The sequence below is a fragment of the Ahaetulla prasina genome, chromosome 6, assembly GCF_028640845.1.
Source record: "Ahaetulla prasina isolate Xishuangbanna chromosome 6, ASM2864084v1, whole genome shotgun sequence".
NCBI lineage: Eukaryota > Metazoa > Chordata > Lepidosauria > Squamata > Colubridae > Ahaetulla > Ahaetulla prasina.
Genome location: NC_080544.1, coordinates 113,101,573 through 113,126,557, shown reverse-complemented (window position 1 = coordinate 113,126,557; position 24,985 = coordinate 113,101,573). Strand labels below are relative to the sequence as shown.

Below are 24,985 nucleotides of genomic sequence, written 5' to 3'. Positions count from 1 at the left end.
ATGGGGTGAGGTCAATGGTAGACAGTTTTTGGTTAAAGCTTTTGGGAGTTTGAGAAGAAACCATAGAGTCAGGTAGTGAGTTCCAAGCATTAACAACTCTGTACCAGAAGTCAAATTTTCTGCAATCAAGATTGAAGCGGTTAACATTAAGTTTGAATCTATTGTTTGCTCTTATATTATTGCGATCCTTCTTCTTCTTCTTCTTCTTCTTCTTCTTCTTCTTCTTCTTCTTCTTCTTCTTCTTCTTCTTCTTCTTCTTCTTCTTCTTCTTCTTCTTCTTCTCCTCCTCCTCCTCCTCCCCCTCCTCCTCCTCCTGTTCCTCTTCTTCTTCTCCTCCTCCTTCTCCTTCTCCTTCTCCTTCTCCTTCTCCTTCTCCTTCTCCTCCTCCTCCTCCTCTTCTTCTTCTTCTTCTTCTTCTTTTTCCTCTCCTCCTCCTCCTCCTCCTCCTCCTCCTCCCCTCCTTCCTCCTCTCTCTCTCATTTTGCAAAAGCCCAGGACATCCATGCCTGGCACCCTGGGTGCTTTTCTGGGTCCTGTCTGCACAGGAGCCTCAACAAGCAGAGAAGTTGGCACCTGGAGGGCAGGGGAGTTGTCACACAAAGGGTGTCGTCCCCCCCACCTTCCCCCTGGCAGGCCGGCCCTGGAGACGAGAGGTTGGGTTGGAAGCAGGCAGGACTACAGTTCCAATCATGCCTTCCAGCTCTTCCAACTCTTCCAACTCCCCACCTCCCACCAAGCAGTTGCCGTCTTTCGGGCTCTGGAGTCCCCTGGCCGCCAATCAAAACCCTTTGGCCTGCATCAGGTGAACCGGCTGCCCTTTTTCCTCTTCAGGAGGTCAGGAAGGAAAGGTCCAAGAACAGGTCAAGACAATATTACCTAGTCTGATAACCAAACTTTCAGACACTGATTGAAAACAAGCTTGGAGAGCCAAACGCAGCCAAAATCTAAAACCCCGGCTGCAACTCTTTTCTATTTTTCCAAGTCCTTTTCCTCAGGAGAGGCCAAAGACACCCTGCAAAGAACACCACAATCTCTCCGGCCTTCTTGTTGGATGCAAAATAAATAAATAAAAAAAAATACACTTTTAAACTCAAAAAATATGACCTTGTGGGTTTTTCTGCTTACAATTGGCCAAGGATGGCCAATTACCTTAACAGTTGCAGGCAACAGGCTGAGGGCAAGGCAGGAGTTTAAGATAGACTGCTCTTGCCCAATGCTTGGCTGATGCCGCAGCTGCTTATTTTATTTTAGATGATAGATAGATAGATAGATAGATAGATAGATAGATAGATAGATAGATAGATAGATAGATAGATAGATGATAGATAGATATAGATGATATAAATGATGAAAGATAGATAGAATATAGATGATGAAAGATAGATACAGATAGATGATAGATAGCTAAATAAATAGATATAGATGATATAAATAGATGATAGATAGATAGATAGATAGATAGATAGATAGATAGATAGATAGATAGATAGATAGATGGATGGTAGGTAGATAGATATAGATGATATAAATGATGAAAGATAGATAGACAGATAGATGATAGATAGCTAAATAAATAGATATAGATGATATAAATAGATGATAGATAGATAGATAGATAGATAGATAGATAGATAGATAGATAGATGATAGATAGATAGATATAGATGATATAAATGATGAAAGATAGATAGATAGATAGATAGATGATAGATAGCTAAATAAATAGATATAGATGATATAAATAGATGATAGATAGATAGATAGATAGATAGATAGATGATAGATAGAAAGATAGATAGATAGATGATAGATAGATGTAGATGAAATAAATGATAAAAGATAGATAGATAGATGATAGATGATAGATAGCTAAATAAATAGATATAGATGATATAAATAGATGATAGAAGATAGATAGATAGATGATAGATAGATAGATATAGATGATATAAATGATGAAAGATAGATAGAAAGATAGATGATATAGATAGATAGATGATAGATAGATAGATGATAGATAAATTATAGATGATATAAATGAAAGATAGATAGATAGATAGACAGACAGACAGACAGACAGACAGACAGATCTAGATATATCTAGAAGATATATATGGCTATTCACTCGCTCTCAGTGCCTCTGGGCAGCTTACAATATTTTTCCCAATGGGAGCCCTGGTCTTGATCTGAGGAAGGGTCCAAGGGGATGGTGGACCCTCCTCCTCAGATGGTTCTGCTTTAAAGATGGTCTGGAGCAGTATTTCTCAACCTTGGTCACTTGAAAATGGGTAGACTTCAATCCCAGAATTCCCTGGCACGAATGTATTCCTTTTGATATGGATACCCCAATCTGGCCTGCTTACTCTCTTGCAATCCCTTTCTCTGAAATCTCTCCACTCTAGCAGACAGAAGGAGGGGGGCAGAAAACTCCGTGCATGGCTGGCTGGGGAATTCCTCCTAGGTTGGATCTCTCCTTGATGAGTTTCTTGTCTTGCCTTCAGGTGCTTTGGAGGCAGCCCCTTTTCATCAGACTAGCCCTACCCAATTGTCTTTGCTAAGTGGTGGGGGGATGGACCGCAGGGTGAGCCAAGCCGGCCTCATGAGAAGCGCTAGGTGCTTCTGATCTCCTGCTGACAGAGTCCAGAAGTTCAGGACGGGGCGATGGAGGCATCCAGGAGCATGTTTGTTCTTGACTGAAGGTAAATCTCCCAGCAGCAGCCACATTAGAAGAAAACAGCTGTTGTCACGGTGGAGGGAGAAGGAAAAATGCAGCCGAGAGCCAAATTTGTGGGCTGGCGCTGGAGGTTTATTATTTCCCTCTTGGTTTGCAAATTAAACTTGGGGATGGAGGGGGGGCAGAGGAGGGGGGTGGACAAGCCACGCCAAGATCTCAAGGTTTGATCTGCTGAAAGCCACATATCCCCCTCCTCCTCATCTCCTTGCAGGCAGTCTCTTGAGTCATCTGATAATTTGGGCTGTGTTTCCAGCTCCTCTAGGGAATTGGTGTGTTCCTACCAGCCCTGCCCAAGCGGAACAACGGTGCCAAATCAATCTCTCTAGGGTGTGTGTCTTTGTGTTTACGCCTGTAATTGCAGCTTGCATACTCCCTGCCCTTTTGCAGGGGGCAATGGCCGCAGGCCGGCACATCTCGGCTTAAACTCAGAGCCTCTGGCTGGATCGTTGCCAGTTCAGCTGAGGAGAAGAATGGGGGATCTGATTACCTCCTCCTATTTCAGGGGTCTCCAAATTTGGCACGTTTAAGATTTGGGGACTTCAACTCTCAGAGCTGAAGAGAATTAAATTAAAACGGAGAGATTGCAGAGGAAGGGATCACAAGAGATTAAGCATAGCCGGCTGAGGAATTCGGGGCGTTGAAGTCCACAAGTCTTAAAGCGGCCAAGATTTGGAGACCCCTACCTGATGGGGCAAAAGAACAGGCGCCATTTCAACACCCAGACAGGTTGTGCAATACAGGTAGTCCTCGACTTACAACAGTTCGTTTAGTGACCGTTCAAAGTTACAGCAGCACCGAAAAAAGTGACTCAGGACCGTTTTTCAGCGTCACAGCCGTCGCAGCATCCCCGTGGTCACGTGACCAAAATTCAGATGCTTGGCAGCTGATTCATACTTATGACCGTCGCTGTGTCCCGAGGTCACGTGATCCCCCTTTTGCGACCTTCTGACAAAGTCCAGGGGGAAGCACCAGATTCACTGAACAGCCGAGTTACTAATTTATCAACTGCAGGGATTTGCTTAATGACGGTGGCAAGAAAGGACGTAAAATGGGGCAAAACTCACTTTAGAAATGTCTTACTTAACAGGAATGTTGGGTTCAACGGTGGTCGTAAGTCGAGGACTATGTGTATTGCTACCTGGGGTCTGTGACCCCCTTGTTCAGGGTCACCCCCCCAGCTCCTTTCTCTGGTTTTTATGCCCCCCCACTCCAGCCCAGCTTACTTCTGCATTCACCCCCTTCTTCACTGCCTGGCGCTTTGTTTTAAATAAAATCTTGCAGGTTATTATTTATTTAGCGTGCGATGAGAACATGACAGAAGAGAAGTAAACCTATACACCCATCGGGGGAGGGAAAGAGCTGAGCTTGCAAAAGGGGAGGGAACTGGCCTGCAAAAAAAACCCGATCCCCCTTAGCAAGAGGGCTGGGCCTGAAGACCCCCCTCATGGCTGAAAGCAAAGAAGACATGAAGGGGAATCCAGAAACTCAATGAACGCTTTTATTTTGGTTCCTGGTTGAATTCCTGCACTTACCAGAGGGATCCTTGGTGCTCTCTGAGCTTGGTGGGTTTTTTTTACCTGACTCTGTGGTCTCTTCCCATAATCCTAAAAGCTTTAACAAAAACTGTCTACTATTGACCTCACCCCATTCCTAAGAGGACCATAAGGATAAGGATAAACGTTTCACGTCTCTCCTATTGTTCTTCCTATATATGTTTATATGTGTATATACTATATAATCTTTTTGTATGATGTTGTGACAAAATAAATAAAATAAAATAAATAAAATAAAAAGAAGAAGAAGAAGAAGAAGAAGAAGAAGAAGAAGAAGAAGAAGAAGAAGAAGAAGAAGAAGAAGAAGAAGAAGAAGAAGAAGGGCAAAACATGGAGGAGGAGGAGAAAGAGGAGGAGGAGGAGACTGTGGGGTCCTTGGTGTTCTCTTAACTTGGTTGTTTTCTTGCAGGCATTTCATTACCAAACTAGGCAACATCACCAGTGGAACCCTCACTTCAACTCAGAGTTACAAATATTATCCTTTATTGGTACTAAGCCGAGGGGCTGAGCTGGATGACCTTGAAGAACCCTTCTATCTTATACCTTCAATGATAAAATAACCCAAGAGATGGAGCTAGCACTGCATCCTAAGCCATGGAGAAATAACAGAAGGTTAAATTTGAGCAAACTTGACATGCTGGGTGGATTAGTCCCGAGGTTCTTCAGAACTTTTTATCACTGGAGCTTTTTAAGAAGATTTAAACAGAGTAACAGAGTTGGAAGAGGCCTTGGAGGTCACCTAGTCCAACCCCCCGCCTCCCCATCCAAGCAGGAGACCCTACACCATTTCTGACCGATGGCAGTCCAGGCTCTTCTTGAAAGCCTCCAGTGATGAAGCTCCCACAACTTCTGAAGGTAACTTCTGTTCCATCGGTTGATTTTTCAGATTGTTCGGACAACTAACCAGTGGAACAACTTGCCACCAGAAGTTGTGGGTGTTCCATCATGGGAGCTTTTAGATTGATGTATATATAGGGTCACCTACTCTGATGAGGAGGTTGGATTAAAAGACCTCCAAGCTCCCTTCCAACTCTGTTATTCTGTCCTGTGCAACAGACCTGGTTAAATGTGCGATGTGAACCCAGTTCCCCGGGCTTTAAGCACAGGTTCCTCAAAGTCAGCCGTCCGACAAATTTAGGAAGTGAGGCTGAATCAGGTCGAAAGCTGCAGTGCCAGAAAATGTCCATGAATATCAACACTCTTGAAACCAGAGTCTTCTGGATCTCTTGCAATGTGATAGAAGAGGAGACCAGGGATAGTTGTTGCAGAAGAAGGCATGAATGGAAGTTTTAGGTGGCCTCAGACCAAGAATGCCACGTCCCTTCCAACTTGGCGATGGCACCCAGGTTTGGAAGGTCATGTGCTTTCTCGGTTTCTCTTTTTCTCTTTCTTCCTCTCTGGGGCGAACAAGGTGAAGAAGGACGAGGAAATTAAAAGTTGGCTGGGGTTTCTGGCCCTTGGACACACAGTGCGTTCCTGCTGAGGAGGTCGGCCCTGCCATCTCCAGAGAGAAGGCTGCCATCTGCTGAAGGATGGAGAGAAAGCTCGCCAGGCAGCTTCCACGCCACCCCTCCTGCCTCCAGTTCAGAATAACAGGGTTGAAAGGGACCTTGGAGGTCTTCTAGTCCAGCCCCCTGCTCAAGCAGGAAACCCAATGCTGTTTCAGACAAACGGCTGTCCATCTCTTCTTTAAAAAACTCCAATGATGAAGCACCCACAACTTCTGGGGACAAAGTCATTCCACTGATTCTCACTGTCAGGAAATTTCTCCTTCGTTCCAGGTTGCTACAATACTTGACAACACAGTATCAACAGTAGAAACCTTCAAATTTCTAGGTTCTATCATATCGCAAGATCTCAAATGGACAGCTAACATCAAAAACATCATTAAAAAAGGACAACAAAGAATGTTCTTTCTGCGCCAACTCAGAAAGCTCAAACTGCCCAAGGAGCTGCTGATCCAGTTCTACAGAGGAATTATTGAGTCTGTCATTTGCACCTCTATAACTGTCTGGTTCGGTTCTGCAACCCAACAAGAAAAACACAGACTTCAGAGGATAATTAGAACTGCAGAAAAAACAATTGCTACCAACCTGCCTTCCATTGAGGACCTGTATACTGCACGAATCAAGAAGAGGGCTGTGAAAATATTTACAGATCCCTCACATCTAGGACATCAACTGTTTCAACTCCTACCCTCAAAACGACGCTATAGAGCACTGCACACCAGAACAACTAGACACAAGAACAGTTTTTTCCCGAAGGCCATCACTCTGCTAAACAAATAATTCCCTCAACACTGTCAAACTATTTACTAAATCTACACTACTATTAATCTTTTCATCGTTCCCATCACCCATCTCTTTCCACTTATGACTGTATGACTGTAACTTGTTGCTATCATTATGATTTATATTGAAATATTGACGATCATTTGTGTTGTAAATGTTGTACCTTGATGAAAGTATGTTTTCTTTTATGTACACTGAGAGCATATGCACCAAGACAAATTGCTTGTGTGTCCAATCACACTTGGCCAATAAATTCAATTCTATTCTATTCTATTCTATTCTATTCTATTCTATTCTATTCTATTCTATTCTATTCTATTCTTCTCTCCTTGATTGGTTTCCATCCATTGCTTCTTCCCCTGCCTTCAGGGGCTTTGCAGAATGGGTTGAGCCCCCTCTTCTCTGTGGCAGCCCCTCAAATATTGGAAGACTGCTATCATGTCACCCTCCCTAGCCAATCACTTAATTTGATTGCCCATCACTGAAACATGAGCCAGCTGTGTGCGGCAGCAGCCAAAAAAAGCTAATACAACCCTTGGTTGTAAAAATGGAGGCCTAGAATCAAATTCAGGTGAAGTATTAGTACTGCTTTATAAAGGCTTTAGTAAGGCCACACCTGGAATATGGCATCCAGTTTTGGTCACCATATTACAAAAAAAGATGTTGAGACTTTGGAGAAAGTGTAGAGAAGAGTAACTAAGATGATCAAAGGCCTGGAGACAAAAACATACGAAGGACGGTTGCAGGATTTGGGTTTGGCCAGTCTAGAGAAAAGGAGGAGTAGGAGAGACATGATAGCAGCATTCCAATATCTGAGAGGGTCAAACTATTCTCCAAAGCCCCTGAAGGCAAGACAAGTATTGGAATTTATTGTTGGAATGTATTTTTATGCAACAACTACAGTAGTATTTAACCACTAGATGGCAGTGTTTACCAGGTTGGCTCTATAGTCTATAGCTCTATGCTCTTTTGTTCTAAGTAGAGTTTCCTTTTTCCTGTTATATAGTTGAGCAGTAAAGCACATGGTGACTGTATCTTTGTTTGCTCTGTGTGGTGCTTTATATAAACAGAATTTCTAGAAACAGTGAATGGGAAATAATCAAGGAGAGATGCAACCTAAACTTAAGGAGAAACTTCCTAATAGTGAGGACAATTAACCAGCGGAACAGCTTGCCTCCAGAAATTGTGGGTGCTCCATCACTGGAGGGTTTTAAGAGGAGACTGGACAGCCATTTGTCTGGAATGGTCTCCTGCCTTGAGCAGGGGGTTGGACTAGAAGACCTCTAAGGTCTCTTCCAGCTCTATTCTGATTTATAGCCCTTTCTTTTCATTAAACTAGACATAATTCTAAATATGTTTTAGACTCCAGTCCCCTAATCCAGGGATCTCCAACCTTGGTCCCTTTAAGACTTGTGGACTTCAACTCTGGAAGTTGAAGTCCACAAGTCTTAAAGGGACCAAGGTTGGAGACCCCTGCCCTAATCGTCTTTGCAAATATTTGCATCAACTCTACAGAGAAGAGCTTTGGTGGCTGAGATGCCAGCAGATGAGCACTGAGACTCTCCTGGACAATCCTGGAGCATCACTAGAACATCAGATGGGCCTGAATTTCTAAACTTTGGGAGTTGAAACCTTCTGAATCCTGGAGTATCCTAGCATCTCTTCCTCGGGTGTCCATGGAGCTTCTCAGTCATCCAGGTCATGGTTGTCCCAAAGGTGCTTTTTCAGGAGGCAGCTGGACTTCGTTTTCCCTTGAAGACGTTCCTCTTTTCCTCCGAGAAGCTTCTCCAGTTCTGACTGAATGGTGGAGAATGGAAGGATTTATATTCCTTGCAGTCAGCTGGTTGTTAGCACTCTTCCTGAGAGTCATTGAGGCCCCTGGAGGTTTATCTGTGTCCTCAGCGTCACCTGAGTGGTGCAAATGGGGGTGGGACCTTCTTGGAAGTAGGTGTCGTGTCCCACTCCTCTGACGGCCGGGTCGGGGAAGTCTGTATCAAGCGTGGCCACAAAGCCTCTGCAGCTTTGCCAAAGTTCTGTCAGAGTTCTCAGGGCAGGCAGGAGTCCAAGGTGTGACTTCAGCAATCCAGATGAGACTTTGCCTGACTCAAAGAATGCCACAAAGCAGATCCTTTATATAGGCCATAGGGTGTGGCTCCATGACTCAGCACTTATCCAGGCCGGCCCCTCCCTTCCTTTTGCTGACGTCGCCTCTCCATTCTCCGGAAGCGTGGATCTGTCCACCCTCCAGCTGCCGGCAATTCCAGCTTGTGACTGGCTTCATGCTCCTCAGGCTCACATGCTGTAGGGGAGGGGTTTATTTGCTCGTTCTGTTCGGGCATGGTGCCAGGACTGGGGGCTGGAGGCATGCCAGGCCGTTCGTCTGCACTATCAGTCCCTGGCTGAGATAACAGGAGATGAAAGGGGCCCGGCTGCGGAGAGGGGGGTGGGCGAAGCACAACAGTAGGTGAGTCACTAACAGGAAGACTTCTGTACAATGGTTGGAGAAAGCAGCCAAGAAACCCCATGGAGACCTTTCCTTGTCACAGATGGTGACGCTTCACGGCCCTTCCCCTAAAATTTGCTTTCTTTTTCCTTCTGTTCTTTCAGAAGCAAAGAATAAAGCTGGGCTCTCCACATTCAATTTATACACCTCCAGAAGAGGACAGTTCAGGTAGGCCTCTCACCTTTTAACAAATGTCTCTGGAGCTTCTCAGTCATCCAGGTCATGGTTGTCCCAAAGGTGCTTTTTCAGGAGGCAACTGGATTTTCTTTGAAGACGTTTCGCTTCTCCTCCAAGAAGCTTCTTCAGCTCTGACTGGATGGTGGGGAATGGAAGGATTGATCTTCCTTGCAGACAGCTGATCATTTGCATCCTTTGAGAGGGTCGTCGAGGCCATTTGGAGGTTTGTCCTGTGTCCTCAGGGTCACCTGAGTGGTGCAAATGGGCGTGGATCACTTGGAACTGCTGAAAAATCAACATGGCCACTGCAAGGATACAATTGAAGCTCTATTTGATTTGTGTTGTGACTCCAGCCCCCGAACTTGGCCCCATGCCCGAAAGTGACTCAGGGAATGAGGGGGAAGGGCCGGTAAGGCTTACCTCAGGAGCACCGATTCCTTTGGCCCGGCTCCAGGAGCCAGAACCAGACCAGTCGGAGGACGTAATGAGGCCGTCATCCCCTGATTCCTCCCTTCCCCAGGCTACGCCTTCAGACCCAGCTGATAATAATAATAATCAAGCTTGGATTGACCCGCGCTTCAGAAGATTAGAGAGGCGGCGTCATCAAAAGGAAGGGTAGGGCAGGAGTCCCACCCCACAGGATATATAAGGAGCTTTGGGACTGCTCTCACTCCACGGGAAGCAAAAATTAGCTGAACCGTTTCAAAGAGAGCTGAGAGTCTTGCTACGTGAGTCATTTGTGTGAACTTTGGCAGGCAGCTGCGATTTCTCTGCCAAAACTGATAAGAGCCGTGAATCCACTGACTGAAGGCCAGCTCATTGATCCGAAGTGGGGAAGGAGACAGAACAATTTTATGTGTGTGGCACATGCGATTCACATTCAAAACCAGGCGAAGCTTCAATTCAATACAATATAACAGAGTTGGAAGGGACCTTGGACATCTTCTAGTCCAACCAGAGGTGGGTTTCAGCAGGTTCTGACCAGTTCTGGAGAACTGGTAGTGGAAATTTTGAGTAGTTCGGAGAACCGGTAGTAAATATTTTGACTGACCCCGCTCCCATCTATTCTCTGCTTCCCGAGTCCCAGCTGATCAGGAGGAAATGGGGATTTTGCACTTAACCTTCCCCTGGATTGGGGAGGGACTAGAGATTTTACAGTATCCTTTCCCTGCCACGCCCACCAAGCCACGCCCACCAAGCTATGCCACGCCCACCAAGTCCAACACCACCCCCCCCCCCCCCGCTCAGGCAGGAAAACCCTATATTATTTCAGACAAATGGTTGTCCGATGTCTTCTTAAAAACTTCCAATGTTGGAGTTCCCAAAACTTCTAAGGCAGATTGTTCCACTGGTTAATTGTTTGCACCATCAATTAAGTTCCTTAATTCTAGGTTGCGTCTCTCCTTGATGAGTTTCCATCCATTGTCCTGCCCTCAGGTGTTTTGGAGAATAGCTTGACTCCCTCTTCTTTGTGGCAGCCCCTGAGATATTGGAAGAGTGCTATCATGTCTCCCCTAGTCCTTCTCTTCATTAAACTAGTCATGCCCAGTTCCTGCAACTGTTCTTCATATGTTTTATCCTCCAGTCCCCTAATCCTCTTTGTTGCTCTTCTCTGCACTCTTTCTAGAGTCTCAGCATCTTTTTTACATTGTGGCGACCAAAACTGAATGCAGTATTCCAAGTGTGGCCTTACCAAGGCATTATAAAGTGGTATTAACCCGTCATGTGATCTTGATACTCTCCCTCTGTTTATGCAGCCTAGGATTGTGTTGGTTTTTTTGGCAGCTGCCGCACACAGCTGGCTCAGATTTAAATGATCATCCACTAGGACTCCGAAATCCCTCTCACAGTTAATGTTATTGGGCCAGGTACCACCAATTCTGGTCCTGTGTGTTTGGTTTTTCTTGCCTAACCGAGAAAGTCCAGTTACTTTTTGGAAAAGTATCTTTGGGATTGCACTAAATGTTCTCTCGACTGTTTCTGCCACGCGATCCTACCCAGTTGACCATCAACATGGGCCTTCCATGATCTTCATGTTGGTAGTTGCAATGCATCCACCCTTGGAAACCTACTAGATCAGGGGTCTCCAACCTTGGTCCCTTTAAGGCTTGTGGATTTCAACTCCCAGAGTCTGGGAGAACTCTGGGAGTTGAAGTTCATAAGCCTTAAAGAGACCAAGGTTGGAGACCCCTGTGCTAGATCCCTTCCCTCCCCACCAATGAGCCGCGGGACCTCACCTGTCCAAGGACTTCTCTGGAAAAGCGAAGGGGCCCGTGGAGATCCTCTCGATGTAGTTCAGAGGGATCCTCTGGAGCTCCAGGCATTTGAGCATGATGAAGTCATATTTGCACACCAGGAGGGCAGCGTCCGTGAGCACCACGATCCGTTCCTTCTCGATGTTCCAGTGATCGATTCTGGGAGAAAGCACAGGCGAGACAAATAGCAAGAAGACTCTGGGCAATTCGGAGCCCCAATCTCTCTGCCCAGGGATAAACAAAGTTTAGTACATAGTGTAGAAAATTAGCACCCACCCGTCTCCTAGAAGAATGAAATATTTAGAGACATATTAAAAAGGCAGAATATGCATTTTGTTCTGGGAAGTCGGGGTGGGGGGTAAGGGGAGGAATTGGGGTTGAGGGGTTGAGGGTAAAGGATGGAGTGATGGTTAATGTACAGGGATTATTGAAGATGTATAAATATAATTAATGTAGGGTCGGGTCTGCCCAGTTACCATTTTAGAATGATGGGGAGGGAGAAAAGAGGAGAGAGTAGGAGATAGGAAAGAGGAGAAGAGGGGTAGAAGAGGGAGAAGGAAAGTGGAGGGTGGAGGGAGGAGAGGATGTAGATAAGAGAAGGAGAGGAAGGTCTGGAAAGTAGAAGAAGGTAGAAGAGGGAAGAGAGTTAAAAAGGGGGGTGGTGACTGGGCAAGCCCGACTAATTGTATATAACTGTACATTGGATGAGCTGTTTGATATGATTGTAAAAATAAAACTTTTTTATGGAAAAAAAAAGGCAGAATATGATATTTCCCTAAAGGAGAAACATGTTTTTCCAGACAGAAAGCAGCTCCCACCTTCCTTAATAGCCCACAGCAGATGTTAAGAGATAAAGAGATAGTTAGCTCTATTCATAAGCAAATCCCTTGCAGGAAGGTCTGGACAAAGGTAGGGTTAGCCGTCAGCTACAATAGGAATTGCCCAGTGGTGAAATCTGAAACTACTACCGATTCTCTGGCTGCGCATGCAGGTTGTGCGCCAAACACACACCGTGTGTGCGCATGTGCCGTGCATACCACAGACCAAATGTGAGGTGCGTGTGTGCGCAGTGCACGCCAAAAGGAGGCATGGGGTAAATAGAACAGTGCGCGGGGGGAGGGGAAGGGTGATCAGCTGTGGCGTGCAATCTTTTTTTTTATTTTTAAAAGCATTTTTTTTTTGCAACCTATTCAGCTGAGTAGGTTGTAAAAAAATGCTTTTAAAAGTGAAAAAAGAGGCTCTGACGATCACGCGGCTCACTCGGCGGGAAAAGCGAGCGAGCCGGAAAGAAATGACAAGTGGGCAAGTGAGCGACCGGGCAATTGGCTGGGCATGGGCAGGGGAGTGGGGGCAGTGATTTTTGCTATCGGTTCTCCGAACTACCCACTGCCATTGCTACCACATTGGCCGGTCCGGTCCGAACCGGGAGCATTTCACCCCTGGAATTGTTCAACAAGCCCCTTCATTGCATCAGCAGACCAAACTTCAATCAAACTTAGCTCAGACAAACATGACCCCTACATGGCCCCATGGGAGTCTGACAACAGCCATTAGGATGCATGTTCTTGCACAGGAACAGGAAGCTCAAGTGCAAAGCCCAAGAGAAGGTATAAACCCTCCCCCACTGCCAACTCCATGTGGTTCTGCTTCATCATTAAACCATTTTTCCAAACAGCCTCCATGTTTCCAGTGTTTTTCTCCCGGCTTGGAACTGAACCAGGTGGATATTTCTTCCAACAACAAAACACAGAGTAACAGAGAGATTTGAAGAGATCTTGTATGTTCATTATTAAGGCGATACGTGGATGGAAACATAAATCCGATGGATTTAAAGTCCGTTGAGTAATAAATTCAGGTTTCACTGCATTATGGGAATTTAGCCCAGGGACTAATGTGGTCAGCCAGGGTTAAAAAAAGTCAACATGACAATTGCAAGCATCGAATTGAAGCTCCACCTAATTTTGCATGCCTGGCACATTAAAAACCAGGTGGAGCGTCAACTGAATATAGAATCACTGAGTTGGAAGGGACCTTGGAGGTCTTCTAGTCGAACCCCATGCTCACACAGGGGACCCTGTACTGTTTCAGACAAATGGCTGTCCAATCTCTTATTTAAAATCTCCAGTAATTGAGCACCCACAACTTCGGGAGGGAAGCAGTTCCATTGGTTCATTGTTCATAGTAAGGAAATTTCTCCTTAGTTCTAGGTGGTTAGTTTTCATCCAGTGTACAATCCTTGTCAAGGTCCAAGAGTAACGAAGGATGTGGGAATTTGCATTTTTCATTATAACAGAATAACACCTTGGACAGGGACCTTGGAGGACTTCTAGTTCAAAAATTATCTTGAATTTATTTACGGCCGATCAGAGTTTTCCAATCTCAGCCACTTTCAAGACACGTGGACTTCAACCCCCAGAATTCCCCAGCTCACAAGGGGATTTTGGGAGTTGAAGTTTTCACATCTTAAAACATTTCACATCATTTGCACCTCTATAACTGTCTGGTTCGGTTCTGCAACCCAACAAGAAAGACACAGACTTCAGAGGAGAATTAGGACTGAATTGCAGAAAAAATAATTGCTATCAACCTGCCTTCCATTGAGGACCTGTATACTGCACGAATCAAGAAGAGGGCCGTGAAAATATTTGCAGATCCCTCGCATCCTGGACATAAACTGTTTCAACTCTTACCCTCAAAACGACGCTATAGAGCACTGCACACCAGAACAACTAGACACAAGGACAGTTTTTTCCCGAAGGCCATCACTCAGCTAAACAAATCATTCCATCAACACTCTCAGACTATTCACTAAATCTGCACTACTATTAATCTTCTCATAGTTCCCATCACCAATCTCTTTCCACTTATGACTGTATGACTGTAACTTTGTTGCTGGCAATCCTTATGATTTATATTGATATATTGGCTTGAATTTTTTAAATTTTTAGCTTATTTTATGGGTTTGTAATTTTTATTAATTTTATAGGGTTGATTGTATTTTAATATTGGGCCAAATTAAATAAGTTTTTTAATGTTTGTTTTTAGTATTGTACGTGTTGTTGCTGTATTTTATTTTGGCTGTAAACCACCCTGAGTCCTTCGGGAGAAGGGCGGTACACAAATTAAATTATTATTATTATTATTATTATTATTATTATTATTATTATTATTATTATTATTATTATTATTATTATTATTATTATTATTATTATTATTATTATATTGACCATCAATTGTGTTGTAAATGTTGTACCTTGATGAACGTATCTTTCCTTTTATGTACACTGAGAGCATATGCACCAAGACAAATTCCTTGTGTGTCCAATCACACTTGGCCAATAAAAATTCTATTCTATTCTATTCTATTGTAAAAGTGGCTGAAGTTGCCCCAAAAGTAGGAAGCGTAATAATTCAAGCAGGGCTAGGGTGCAATTCTCCTTGTGTCCTCTAGGTGGCAATACAGGAAAATAAATATCTACAGCCTGCAAGAAACTTTATTAAAGAAATTCTCTCCTGTTATATATAATAATGTTTGAGCTTGCGGGAATTGACAATTAAATAATTTCTGCAACGTAAACAGAAGTGACTATTTTCGGCAGCCCCTAGAGGAGGAAAGTGTTGAAATTCAATTTTTAAAAATTTCCTACTGAGCGTAAGGCAGTTTTAGGGATGATTAGGGTACAAGCCAAGGTTCTATTCATCACAACAACAACAACAACAACAACAATAAACAAATATCCCGAAAGAAGGCAGAATTTAATTTTAGAGTAACGGACAGAATCGGAAAGAGACCCATTAAAAGAAGAGCAAGAAGGAAGGAAGGAAGACTAAAGCAGGCATTAAATAAATCACCCATTCTCTCCTCCAATCCTTCAGATTTATAAACTGAACAAAACAGGTTTGTGTATCTTTGTGTCTGTTTGTATCAGTGCAGTCAACACGGGGTGTCTATGGAGATTCTCCATCCTCCAGGTCACGATTGTTCCAATGGGTACAATCCAGTTTTTCCAAAAGGTAAATGGACTTTCTTGTGTGTTTTTTTCCTTGAAAACATTTTGCTTCTCAGCCAAGAAGCCTCTTCAGTTCAGTTCAGGTCTTCTGAACTGAAAAGTTCAGAAATATGAAGTGTTAATGCCATTTTATAAGGCCATGGTAAGGCCACACTTGGAATTCTGCATCCAGTTTTGGTTGCCACGATGTAAAAAAGATGCTGAGACTCTAGAAAGAGTGCAGAGAAGAGCAACGAAGAGGATTAGGGGGCTGGAGGCTCAAATATACGATGAACGAGTGCTGGAATTGGGTATATCTAGTTTAACGAAAAGAAGGACTAGGGGAGACATGATAGCTGTGTTCCAATATCTCAGGGGTGGCCACAAAGAAGAGGGAGTCAAACTATTCTCCAAAGCTTAATGTAAACCGCTTTAATCTAGATTGCAGAAAATACGACTTCTGCAACAGAATCATCAGTGCTTGGAATACTTTACCTGACTCTGTGGTCTCTTCCCATAATCCTAACAGCTTTAACCAAAAACTTTCTACTATTGACCTCACCCCATTCCTAAGAGGACCATAAGGGGCGTGCATAAGCGCACAAACGTGCCTACCGTTCCTGTCCTATTGTTTTTCTTTTCTTCTTCCTATATATGTTTATATGTGTATATACTATATAATCTTTTTGTATGATGTTGTGACAAAATAAATAAATAAAAGCACCTGAGGGTAGAACAAGAAGCAACCGGTGGAAACTGATCAAAGAAAGAAGCAACTTAGAACTAAGAAGAAATTTCCTGACAGTTAGAACAATCAATAAGTGGAACAACTTGCCTGCAGAAGTTGTGAATGCTCCAAAACTGGAAATTTTTAAGAAGATATTTAGATAACCATTTGTCTGAAGTGCTGTAGAGTTTTTGCCTAAGCAGGGGGTTGGACTAGAAGACCTCCAAGGTCCCTTCCAACTCTGTCGTTCTATTCTAGTCTATCAAAATAAGGGTACCATTCCTATTATCTGCTTAATCGATGTGCCAAATTCATCTGTTTGCTTCATTTCCAGAATACCTATTGATTTCAGAGCAGTTATAATTGTTACCATGCCATTATTTTGTTACTACAGGCTGTCTTTGAATTACAGCCACAATCCAGTCCAGAATTTCCATTGCTAAGCGAGACCGCTGTTAAGTGAGTTTTGCCCCACTTTACAACCTGTCCTGTCAAGTGATTCACTGCAGATGTTAAGTCAGGAACACGGTTGTTAAGTGAATCTGGCTCCCCCGTTGAGACTTTGCTTGTCAGAAGGTCACGAAAGGGGATCAAAAGACCCCAGGACAATGCGACCGTCACAGTGGTGGGATTCAATTTTTTTTTACTACCGGTCCTATGGCTGTGGCGTGGCTTGGAGGGCGTAGCAAGGGAAGGATACTGCAAATTTCCCCATTTCCTCCCAATCAGCTGGGACTCGGGAGGCAGAGAATAGATGGGGTGGGGCCAGCCAGAGGTGGTATTTACCAGTTCTCCAAGCTACTCAAAATTTCTGCTACCGGTTCCCCAGAACCTGTCAGAACATGCTAAATTTCACCCCTGGATCATATGACTGCATCTCAAACACTGAACAACTTGCCAGCATTTCAGAATAGAGCTGGAAGGGACCTTGGAGGTCTTCTAGTCCTTCCCCCTGCTCATGCAGGAGACCCTATACAATTTCAGACCAGTGACTGTCCAGTCTCTTCTTAAAAACCTCCAGGGTTGAAGCACCCACAAGTTCTGGAGGCAAGCTGTTCCACTGGTTAATTGTTCTCACTGTCAGGAAGTTTCTCCTTAGTTCTAGGTTGTTTCTCTCCTTGATGAGTTTCTGTCCATTGTTTCTTGTCCTGCCTTCAGGTGCTTTGGAAAATAGATTGTCCCCCTCTTTTGGGGGGCAGTCCCTCAAATATTGGAAGACTGCTATCATATCCCCCCAGTCCTTCTTTTCTCTAGACTGGTCAAACCCAAATCCTGCAACCGTTCCTCGTATGTTTTAGTCTCCAGGCCTTTGATCCTCTTAGTTGCTCTTCTCTGCACTTTTTCCAAAGTCTCAACCTCTTTTTTGTAGAGTGATGACCTAAACGGGATGGAATATTCCAGGTGTGGCCTTACTAAGGCTGTACAAAGTGGAACTAATCCTTCAAGTGATCTTGATTCTATGCTTCTGTTTGTACAACCAAGGATTGTATTAGCCTTTTTTGGCTCTCGCCGCACGCGGCTGTCTCATGTTCAAGGGATTGACTCCAAGGATCCTCCCACAGTTATTAGTTTTGAACCAGGTTTTGCCTAATCTGTGTTTGTCCTTCTGGTTTTTCCTGCCCGGGTGTAAAACTTGGCTCTGCTGACTTTGCTTTTCGATGTTTTTGCAAGGAGATATGTGCTTACTTCCAGTCTCTGCTCAAAAATGGCCCGTTAGCAAAGAGTGGATTCGCTTAAAGACTCCACCTTTACTTTATAACCATTGCGGAAAAGGTCATAAAATGGTCACGTGTTTACTTCTATCGTGACTGATGTTCATAATTGCCAGACTACCTTATTATAATAATAATAATAATAATAATAAGAAGAAGAATATCAGAGTTGGAAGGGACCTTGGAGGTCTTCTAGTCCAACCCCCTGCCCAGGCAGGAAACCCTACACCATTTCAGACAAATGGTTATCCAATCTCTTCTTAAAAACTTCCAGTGTTGAAGCATTCACAACTTCTGCAGGAACTCGTTCCACTGATTAATTGTTCTAACTGTCAGGAAATTTCTCCTTAGTTCTAAGTTGCTTCTTTCCTTGATCAGTTTCCACCCATTGCTTCTTCTCCTGCCCTCAGGTGCTTTGGAGAACAGCTTGACTGCCTCTTCTTTGTGGCAACCTCTGAGATATTGGAACACTGCTATCATGTCTCCCCTGGTCCTTCTTTTCATTAAACTAGACATGCCCAGTTCCTGCAACCGTTCTTCATATGTTTTAGCCTCCAGTCCCCTAATCATCTTTGTTGCTCTTCTCTGCACTCTTTCTAGAGTCTCAACATCCTTTTTACCTTCATGGGGCTTAATTTAGCTTGAACAAGTCTGTGGTTATAGAGAAGCACAAATAACAACAAAAAGACCTCCATAGAGCTTACTCGGTGAGTAGCCAGAAGCTGTGAGCCACCTCTCCCTTGTTTGCCGCCAGATGGGTCTTGAGATCCTCCATAGCTTGATCGAAGGCTCCCGGCTAAAATGGAGAGGAGGAAGAGGAAGATGGTAAAAGCCACAATGTGATTTTGGATTCCTCCTACATCCCCTTCTCTGTCCCTCCAGCCCAGGGGTCTCCAACCTTGGCAACTTTAAGACTTGTGGACTTCAACTCCCAGAATTCCTCAGCCAGCTTTGCTTCTGCTGGCTTTGCTGGTTGGGAGTTGAAGTCCACAAGTCTTAAAGTTGCCAAGGTTGGAGACCCTTGCTCCAGCCTCCGAGGGGTCCCCACCTGTCTCTAACCCACCTGTCGTGGAGGAATGGACACCATTTGAGAAGAAAAATCGAGTCTGCAGGCTCTGGTGAAGATGGCTTGTCTCTCACTGATGAGGAGAGAAGCCAGGAGTCATTCATGGGCACCCCACTCCTCCTCTTCTCAACTTTGAGAAGAGGTAAATTTACGAATACCAGTAGTAAACTCTTTCTGGTTGGATATGATCTCACCTTCTGTAGCTCAGTGTGCAGATACTTGGGACTGAGATGGTTGTAGCATTCACACCATCTAATTCACCCCCCCACCCCCGATTTAAAAAAAATCTCATATTTTGGTTAAAACATAGAATAATAGAACCACCTGCTGCCATCGCTACCGGATCGGATGATCCTGTCTGAACCAGGATCATTTCACCTCTGATTCTGTCCCTTCCTGAGTCAAGGAAGATCTTGCTGAAGAAGCCACCAGAGTGACGGGCATGTCATGACCATCCTAGCCAACCCCATGACGGAGACCCCCACCCAAAGTGGCTGAGTTGACTCACCCTTGTTACAAAATACTTCCTGGAATCGTACGAATTGGCATGACGCTGGGGGTACAGCAGGGTCCTGGAGTTGGACGGCGATTGGGCGGGGAAGCTGGCCTTGGGTTGGGGAGAAACTTCGGCCCGTCGAGAAGAGCCTTCGTCCTTCTCTTCCATCTCTTTCTCCATGTCTGAAGTCTGGACCTGGTGGTTGGTTCCTCTGGCTGGCCGCCTTAAGACAAAAGCAATCCAGGATTACATCAACGGCCACCTACCCCCCTTTATCAGTTGCATCAGGTAGGAGGTTAGGATGGGTGGGCTTTACTTCAAGACGGCAGCTGCAATCAGGTGGTCAAACTCCCCTCTTAAAGAGGTGGGGTTTCAATCACTCGGTTGTGGCTGCTATCTTGACTTCTTCAACCGTGCCTAAGGTCCAACGCTTCCTGTTCCTACACTTGCTTGCTCTCACTGTCAGGAAATTTCTCCTTATTTCTAGGTTGAATCTCTCCTTAATCAGTTTCCATCCATTTTATTCCTTGTCTGGCCTTCGGGTGCTTTGGAAAACAGCTTGACCCCCTTCCTCCTCTCTGTCAGCCCCTCAAATATTGGAAGATGCTATCCTGTCTCCCCTGCTCCTTCTCATCACTAGACTAGCCAGGCTCAGTTCCTGCAACTCTTCATCGTAGGTTTTAACCTCTGGTCCCCTCATCATCCTGGTTGCTCTTCTCTGCACTCTTTCTAGAGTCTCAACATCTTTTTTTATAGTGTGGTGACCAAAACTGGATGCAGTATTCCAAGTGTGGCCTTACCAAGGCATTATAAAGTGGTATTAGGACCTCCCTTGATCTTGACTGTATCCCTCTCTTAATGCAATTTAGGATTGCATTGGCTTTTTTGGCTGCCGCTGCACACGGCTGGCTCATATTTAGCTGATTATCCACTAAGACTCCAAGATCTTTCCCACAGTTACCGCTATTAAGCCTGGTTTCCCTCAGTTTATATGTGTCCTTTTGGTTTTTCTTGCTTAAGTGTAAGACTTTATTCTTCTCTACATTGAATTTCATTTTGTTAGAAAGGGCCCAGGGTTCAAGTCTGTCAAGATATGTGACAGAGCATATAAAACATTTGCTAGACCAATTCTTGAATAATACAGCTCGACTGTTTGGAACCCAGACCACATTTCTGTCATCAATAATTGAACGTGTCCAGAAATATTCCGAACCTTCCGTCGCGAGCTCAAGACACATTTATTCATCTGTGCAGGACTGGCTTAGATTTTAAATTTATAGGGGTTTTAAATTGATTTTACTATTTATATTTCTATTTTTAATAATTGGGGCATTAGAATAAGTTTTTTAATGATTATTTTAATTTGTATATTGATGTTTTATATGCCTGTGAACCGCCCTGAGTCCTTTGGGAGACAGGGCGGTATATAAATTTGAATAATAAATAAATAATAAATAAATAAATAAATATTTTACAAGAAGAGTTCGCCACTCCTCTGATTACAACAAAATACCTTATGCCACCAGACTTGAAGTCCTGGGTTTAGAAAATTTAGAACTCCGCCGCCTTCAACATGACCTGAGTTTAACTCATAGAATCATCTATTACAAAGTCCTTCCTGTCGAAGACTACTTCAGCTTCAATTGCAACAATACACAAACAAACAATAGATTTAAGCTTAATTAAGCTTAATTCTCCAATCTTGATTGCAGAAAATATGACTTCAGTAACAGAGTTGTTAATGCCTGGAATGCACTACCAGACTCTGTGGTCTCTTCCCTAAATCCCCAAAGCTTCAACCAAAAACTGTCTACCATTGACCTCACCCCATTCCTAAGAGGGTCTGTAAGGGGCGTTCATAAGAGCACCAGCGTGCCTACCGTTCCTGTCCTATTGTTTCCTTTCATTATATCCAATTAATATAGTTATTACATACTCATGCTTTTATATATGCTTATATATTGTATAGTTATTTCATGCTTATGCTTATATATACTGTGCGACAAAATAAATAAATAAATAAATATCTACTATTGACCTCACCCCATTCCTAAGAGGTCCGTAAGGGGCGTGCATAAGAGCACCAACGTGCCTTCCATTCCTGTCCTATTGTTTCCTTTTGTTATATCCAATTAATATAGTTATTACATACTCATATATATGCTTATATATTGTATAGTTATTTCATACTTATGCTTATATATACTGTGTGACAAAATAAATAAAATAAATAAAGATCCATCTGGATCTGGAGCCCTATCTTCTAGGGTGTTGGCTATTCCTGCCAGCTTAGTATCATCTGCAGATTTGGTGAGTTCCCCTTCTAGTCCCTCATCTATCTCGTTTATGAAGATATTGAAGAGTCCTGAGCCTAATGCACCAAGACAAATTCCTTGTGTGTCCAATCACACTTGGCCAATAAAATTCTATTCTATTCTATTCTAAGTAGCACCTCACTGCTTATCATAACACCTTCACCCTACCAAGCAGCATGATGAGCCCAATATCAATCCAGGTTGAACTCCATGGTATTGCAGCTGGTTTATGGTAACGCGTCCACTTACAGCAGTCCAAATAGTCCTCACTTAATGACCACAGTTCTGGGATTGGCAACGCCATTGCTAAGCACCGCTGTGGTCTAGAGGGAAAAAATCACATATCAGCAAAAGCTGACATCTTCCCTTTTGCCCATTAAGCAAAATATCACGACAGCATCATGCAATTTTGCCTCCATGTTTTCCTTTAGTTAATTATTACATTTGTATAACCGCCCATCTCACATATTGACTCTGCTTATCGTCTAGGGTGTTGGCAGACTTTAGTAGACAACCAATTAAACCAATGCTTTGATGGTGGGTTGGACTGTTATTACTCTGTTATTCTGTTGATGTTGTTATTATCTCCTTTGTTCATTAAACATGAAACTCAGTCAACTGAACATTAAAAAATGCATCACAAATACCATTGACTGGTGCTAATGGTTGATACGGGTTGCTGCCAGCGTCCTAGGTATCAACCAAGTACCTTCTTAAAATGTATGATGTTCTGAGTAGCGCAGTTTTTTGCAGTTCCACTGGTGTTATTGCAGGAAACTGCAATTTTTTGATGTATCTTATAAAATTCTTGGACATGGTACCAAGTGCCCTGATGACAATGGGCATCACTGTTACATGTTTCATCCATAGCCATGTAGTTTTGATGGCCAGGTCGCGATATTTCATGATTTTTTCCAGTTCTTTTTCTTTGACTCTGGCATCTCCTGGTACCACAATGTCAGTAAATTGTACGTTTCGGTTTTCAACAACTATAATATCTGGTGTGTTGTGTTCCAAGTGACGATCTGTCTGTATTTGGAAGTCCCACAAGATCTTCACCTTCTCATTTCCTATAACTTTTCCACTTTATGTTCCCATGACATTTTGGGTACAGGCAAGTGGTATTTTTTACATAATGACCAGTGGATTCATTTAGCAACTCGGTCGTGTCTAGCTTTTAATCAGATTATTATTATTATTTACTTTATTCATTAAAAATGAAACTCAGTCAACTGAACATTCAAAAATGCATCACAAATACCATTGACTGGTGCTGATGGTTGATACGGGTTTTTTTTGGGGGGGGGGGTTGTTTACATTTATATCCCGCCCTTCTCCGAAGACTCAGGGCGGCTTACAATGTATAGGGTTGCTGCCAGAATCCTAGATATCAACCAAATACCTTCTTAAAATGTATGATGTTCCGAGTAGCGCAGTTTTTTGCAGTTCCGCTGGTGTTATTGCAGGAAGCTGCAGTTTCTTGATGTGTCTTGTAAAATTCTTGGACATGGTACCAAGTGCCCCGATGACAATGGGTATCACTGTTACATGTTTCATCCATAGCCATGTAGTTTCGATGGCCAGGTCGCGATATTTCATGATTTTTTCCAGTTCTTTTTCTTTGACTCTGGCATCTCCTGGTACCACTATGTCAATAAATTGTACGTTTCGGTTTTCGACAACTATAATATCTGGTGTGTTGTGTTCCAAGTGACAATCCGTCTGTATTCGAAAGTCCCACAAGATCTTCACTTTCTCATTTTCTATAACTTTTTCCACTTTATATTCCCATGACATTTTGGATACAGGCAAGTCGTATTTTTTACATAATGACCAGTGGATTAATTTAGCAACTCGGTCGTGTCTAGCTTTTAATCAGATTATGATGATGATGATGATGATGATGATGATGATGATGATGATGATGATTAGAATAGAATAGAATAGAATAGAATAGAATAGAATAGAATAGAATAGAATAGAATAGAATAGAATAGAATTTTTATTGGCCAAGTGTGATTGGACACACAAGGAATTTGTCTTGGTGCATATGCTCTCAGTGTACATAAAAGAAAAGATACATTCATCAAGGTACAACATTTACAATACAATTGATGGTCAATATATCAATATAAATCATAAGGATTGCCAGCAACAAAGTTACAGTCATACAGTCATAAGTGGAAAGAGATTGGTGATGGGAATGATGAGAAGATTAATAGTAGTGCAAATTCAGTAAATAGTCTGACAGTGTTGATGGAATTATTTGTTTAGCAGAGTGATGGCCTTCGGGAAAAAACTGTTCTTGTGTCTAGTTGTTCTGGTGTGCAGTGCTCTATAGCGTCGTTTTGAGGGTAGGAGTTGAAACAGTTTATGTCCAGGATGCGAGGGGTCTGTAAATATTTTCACGGCCCTCTTCTTGATTGGTGCAGTATACAGGTCCTCAATGGAAGGCAGGTTGGTGGCAATTATTTTTTCTGCAGTTCTAATTATCCTCTGAAGTCTGTGTTTTTCTTGTTGGGTTGCAGAACCGAATTATTAATAATAATTTTAATATTATTAAAAATATTATTATTATTGTTATTGTTATTGTTGTTGTTGTTGTTGTTGTTATTATTATTATTATTATTATTATTATTATTATTATTCCTAGATGAGGGTCTGTGCACACAAACTGAGGTCCTTGGGGAGGATTAATTGAAGGCTGGAGAGAGAAAGCTGGTTTTCCCACCGCTGGTGAGATCATTTGCGCAATTCTCGGAAAGCTTCGTCCGGCAGGCAATTAACCGTTCTCACCATCAGCTCATTACTGTCTTGTCCAGCAAAACCCTGTCCAAATGTTGTCCAGGGGTCTTGTTCTATTTGGCCGATGACCGTCCAGTAAAAAAAATGGATGTTCTTACGTGTCCTCTACAATCCTGTTGTGGCCGGTCAGGCCCAGCTCTCTTTTCTTTTAACCCAACTTTTAAAGCCCAGGCACAAAAGCGAACTGACAGCCAGCGAATTTGAAAGAGGGCCCCGCCTGGAAGAGCTCCAATTTCCCTTAATGGGAAAAAAGAACACAATTTATCAGATGCACTTAATCTGCGGCCTCTGAATTCCCGTGGTTGGGAGCCAGTTTTTTTATCTTTAATTTATTTACATAAAGCCATCCTCCTCTTCATTGA

General features: G+C 43.2%; 1 protein-coding gene across 2 annotated transcripts in view; it reads right to left on the bottom strand.

The window, feature by feature from the left end:
- Positions 1-24,985, bottom strand: part of TPRG1 (tumor protein p63 regulated 1) — an 87,248-nt gene that overhangs the window by 22,273 nt on the left and 39,990 nt on the right. For both annotated transcript variants that reach the window (XM_058188807.1, XM_058188808.1), the window contains 3 exons: positions 19,516-19,726; positions 18,646-18,737; positions 11,496-11,672 (listed from right to left, as the gene is read on the bottom strand). In XM_058188807.1, coding sequence (XP_058044790.1) covers positions 11,496-11,672; positions 18,646-18,737; positions 19,516-19,683 — 437 coding nt within the window. In that variant the 5' untranslated portion in view covers positions 19,684-19,726. The remainder of the gene's footprint in view (positions 1-11,495; positions 11,673-18,645; positions 18,738-19,515; positions 19,727-24,985) is intronic.